General features: G+C 43.1%; 1 protein-coding gene across 1 annotated transcript; it reads left to right on the top strand.

Annotated features, from left to right (window-relative positions):
• Positions 1 to 348: 348 nt before the first annotated feature.
• LOC125232101 (uncharacterized protein K02A2.6-like) lies at positions 349 to 4,719 on the top strand. Its single transcript, XM_048137716.1, is given in 3 exon segments — positions 349 to 1,723; positions 1,726 to 2,990; positions 2,992 to 4,719. Coding segments are annotated over 3 exon segments (4,128 nt in total). The 5' UTR covers positions 349 to 465; the 3' UTR covers positions 4,597 to 4,719.
• The last annotated feature ends 234 nt before the right edge of the window (positions 4,720 to 4,953 follow it).

The following is a 4,953-nucleotide window of genomic DNA, read 5'->3' on the forward strand; positions in this document are numbered from 1 at the left end:
ACCTAAGGAACAATGTCAATAAAGAAAAAATAATATAAAATAAAGGATTATTATCAATGTTAATTTACTGGTATCTCTCGACGAAGTATTAAAAACATTAAGAATTCAAATTTTAACCATTTAACCGGAATGCGTTACCTGGTATGTGTAAAAATTCGATGCAGGGATCAAACCAAATTATTTACGTCGATAGAGGGCAGCACCATCTCTCTCGCTATATCGTAATCCTGCAAAAGGATTCATATAGGAGGTGCAAGAACACATTGCTCGCCCTTAGAGTTGGTCAAAGGCGCCTAGCCTTCAGAGATATAAACATACTGTTATGTATGTGTGCGTGCGCGCACAACCCCGCTTACATTGCTACGCGAATAAACCAGTGTGTCTATAGCCATCGGTTGTTTCACTCGTGCCCTACCCAAAATACAACATTGGCGGCGATCTACCCACTTACAAGCGAAATTAAAAATGTCTAGTGCGCATTTTGGAATTTTGCCTACGTTTGATCACCATTCGCAAACATGGAAAACGTTTAAATCGCGCTTATTGCAATGGTTTGTGGCAAATAAAGTAAATGACACTACGGACGCGGGAGGAGAACAAAGGCGAGCGATATTACTTAGCACACTCATTGACGGTACTTATAAACTCGCAGCGGATTTAGCGTTGCCTAAGAAGATAGAAGAAGTACCATATGAAGATGTTTTAAAGCTGCTGGAAGACCATTTTGTTCCAAAGGTGTTTGGTTTTAGTGAGCGGTACAAATTTTATTCGGCCGTTCAACAAAGTGGAGAAACACATACCCAATGGGCGGCAAGGCTACGTGGTTTGTCAGCGGAATGCGACTTCACAAATGTAGAGGAAGTTCTTCGCGACAGATTTATGATGGGCATGCTGCCGGGACGGGAACGGGACAAGGTTTTCACGCAGGATCTCAAGGAGCTGACGCTCACTAAGGCGGTGGAGTTGGCTAACGCGGTACGCTGCGCGCGGGAGGTGTCGGCGGGGGCGGGACAGGTGGCTTCGACGAGCGACCAGCTGTTCAAGATCACCGGCGAGACCAAGGATACGGTCCGTGAAAAATGTGCAGTGTGCGGTTATTCAAACCATAAAACGGCCGAATGTCGGTTTTCTAATTATCGTTGCAAAAAGTGCCGCGGTAAAGGCCATTTAAAAAGAATGTGCAAAACGGTAAAGTGCATTATGGCGAATGACGTGAGCGAGGGAGACGACGGTAAGTTGTTTAATATTCGTTCTGTAAAGGGGGAACCCATGGTAGAATGGGTCACCGTTCAAGGCGTGCCGTTGCAGTTTGAAATGGATAGCGGGGCGGCGGTCACGGCGATGTCACCACAGTTTTTCAAAAAGCATTTCCCTAATGTGACAATTTGCGCACCTAAGAAAAATCTAGCTTCTTATAACGGTTCTAATATGGCTTGCGTAGGTATGGCGTCAATGTCTATGGAATACGCGGGGCGCACACAGCTGATCGATGTTTACATTATTCCCAATGCTGGCGCGCCGATTTTAGGCCGCGATTTTATTTCATCATTTAATTTAGAGATGACGACAGTTGTTAATAGAGTTAATTACTGTACACAACAGCGGGATGAACTAGAGATGTTACAAAGTAGTTATCCGACAGTGTTTTCGGATAGTTTGGGTCTATTTAATAAATATAAGGTTGGATTGCAGCTTAAGCCAGACGCGAAACCGGTTTTTTTAAGGCGCGACCATTAGCTTTTGCACTGAAAGGAAAAGTTGACAAAGAAATAGACCGTTTAATAAATCTAGGTGTTTTAAAACCTGTTGAATATTCCGAATACGCATCTCCAATAGTTCCGGTGTTAAAAAACAATGGCACCATGCGTATTTGTGCAGATTACTCGGTCAGCATTAATAAGCAGCTGTGTGTAGAACAATATCCGCTACCTACAATTAAAGAGTTGTTTGCTAAATTACACGGAGGACAAACGTTCTCAAAACTAGACTTATCTTCCGCGTACACTCAGCTGGAGTTGACGCCGGAGTCGCAGCACCTCACCTGCATAAATACGCACCGGGGGTTGTTTTTCTACACACGCCTCGTGTTTGGGTTGGCTAGTGCCCCAGCTATATTTCAACGCGCGATTGATAATTTGCTTAGTGGTATGGAAGGAGTACTGTGTTTACTTGACGATATATTGATAACGGGGAAAAACGACACGGAACATTTGCAAAGATTAAACGCAGTTTTAAAAAGGTTGGAAAATGCAGGGTTAACCTTGCAAAAAGAAAAATGCGTATTTTTCCAAGACCAAGTGCAGTATTTAGGTTACATAATCGACAGGAACGGCCTTCACAAATCACCTGAAAAGGTCAAAGCAATCCTGGAAGCCCCGGTACCGACAAATGTGAATAAATTGCAATCCTTTTTAGGGTTAGTGAATTACTACCGTAATTTTGTGCAAGGGGCGTCCATGATACTTTCACCTTTGTATGATTTGTTGAAGAAAGGGGTCAAGTGGTGTTGGCGGGAGGAACATGACCAAGCATTCGAAAAAATTAAAAAATGCTTGGCTTCGGATCAGGTTTTAGCCCATTTTGACCCAAACGCTAACCTAGTTTTGACCGTAGACGCGTCACCCTTTGGCCTTGGGGCTATTTTAAGTCAAATTCAGCCAGACAACAGTGAAAGGCCTATTTCGTTTGCTTCGCGTACCCTTAACGCGGCAGAAAAAAATTACTCACAACTTCAAAAAGAAGCTACGGCAATCGTGTTCGCAGTTAAACGTTATCATCAATATTTATTCGGGAGGTCGGTGCCCTTTATTTTACGAACCGATCATAAACCTCTAATTTCTATTTTTGGCCCTTATAAAGGCATTCCCGAAATTACGGCTAACCGACTGCAAAGGTATGCCCTTTTTTTAAGCGCATATAATTATAAAATTGAGTACATTCGGAGTGCAATGAATAGTGCAGATTATTTGTCTCGAGCTAGTTTACCTGACAACAGCGATAACAGCGGAGGGCCAGAGCGGGCGCGCGCGCGGGGAGGGGCAGGACCCGTTCATACCAGATGATCGCGCGTCGTACATCAATTTTGTTATCGAAGGATGCTTACCGTTAACTATGGACGAGTTACGTAAACAAACAAAGATTGACCCAGATTTAAATAAAATTGTAAGTTACGTTTGTACAGGCTGGCCTAAGAAAATTAACGATGATAAGCTAAAACCATATTTTAATTGTAGATTACAGTTATCGTATGAAAACGGCTGTTTGCTAAGAGGCCATAAGGTCGTAATTCCCGCGACCTTGCAGTCCCGCGCGTTATCGGAGTTACATCATTCTCACTTAGGAATAGTAAAAACCAAAGCGGAGGCCAGGTCCAGGTTTTGGTTTCCTAAGATCGACGAAAAGATTGAACAAATGATAGCTTCTTGTGAGACGTGCATTAAGTTGAGGCCCGCTCCCAGTCGTGCACCGTTAGCCCCTTGGAAATTCCCTGCAGAACCCTTTGCCAGGATCCATTTGGATTTTTTGGGGCCAATTAACGGTATCGCCTACTTAGTGATTGTAGATGCCCACAGTAAATGGATTGAGGTGTATAGTATGAAGAACGGTACTAGTACGTCGGCTGTGTGCGAAAAGTTGTACGAGTTTATGGCTAGGTTTGGGGTACCGCAAGTGATAGCTAGTGATAACGGGTGCGCATTTACGTCACAGGAGTTTAAGGACTTTTGTTTGTTAAATGGCATAACTGCGGTGACGTCACCGGCGTACCACGCGGCCAGCAATGGCCAGGCAGAAAGCATGATAAAAGTTTCCAAGAAGGGGATTAAATCCTGTTTAATAAATAGCCGCAATATTAAAGATTGTAATAATAAGTTACAAAAATTTCTCTTTGACTATAGGAATTCTATACATTCCACCACGGGCCATTCGCCAGCTCAATTAGTGTTTGGCCACAAACTTCGGACACGCCTTGATTTAATTAACCCTTCAACGGCGTCTCCCTCGCCCACGTCATTGGATAATCATGTAAAAAATCAACAGTGTTTACAGAGTAAAGCGTATAACGGTAACAATAAACAAGCCTTCGATATAGGCGATAAAGTGTTATATAAAAAGAACTTTAACATTAATAAGTTTACATGGTGTAAGGGAATAATTTTAGAAAAGTTGGGTAAAGTTGTATATTTAGTAAGAGATTGTGAAAATTCAGACAACCATAAAAAACATAAAGATCAATTAATGTTATACAAGGGACCACAAGGGGACGGTTCGTTTCTTGATGACATCTCTCTACCAGATTTATTTTCATCGGATCAAAAACATCCGTCGACACAGAATACCAGCGAGTTGCAAAATGGTACCGACAGCGAGGTGCTAAATGGTACCGACAGTGAGGTGCAAAATAGTGGGGAAGGAGAAGACGGTCAAATAGTTGATCTCAACAACGACCCCCAGGACAGTTTTGAGGACGCCAAGTCGGACGACAACACCCCAGTAGAAGGGCCCGAGAATCCAGGGGTACCCAACCCGTCGGTCGCTGTCGGGCAGGACAGAGTCAAACGAAACCGTCCCAAGGTTAATTATAAACCTTATTTTTAGTTAATATGTAATTAGTTATATAAGTAGATTAGTTGAAAACTACGGGGAGGATTGTTATGTATGTGTGCGTGCGCGCACAACCCCGCTTACATTGCTACGCGAATAAACCAGTGTGTCTATAGCCATCGGTTGTTTCACTCGTGCCCTACCCAAAATACAACACATACACTAAAGAAATTTCGACGGGTACCTCGGCAGTCGGGGTGGTGTAGCGGTTTAGCACGTCAGCCGCGATAGCTGTGTGGATTCCCAGCTTCGCCACCAGTGGGATTGATCGCTTTTTCTTTAGTGTATGGTATTTATTTCAGTGTGTAAAAATTGTTCAAACATTCTGACCTACTTTTTATTATTTACTCA

This window comes from Leguminivora glycinivorella, chromosome 12, assembly GCF_023078275.1.
Source record: "Leguminivora glycinivorella isolate SPB_JAAS2020 chromosome 12, LegGlyc_1.1, whole genome shotgun sequence".
Taxonomy (NCBI): Eukaryota; Metazoa; Arthropoda; class Insecta; order Lepidoptera; family Tortricidae; genus Leguminivora; species Leguminivora glycinivorella.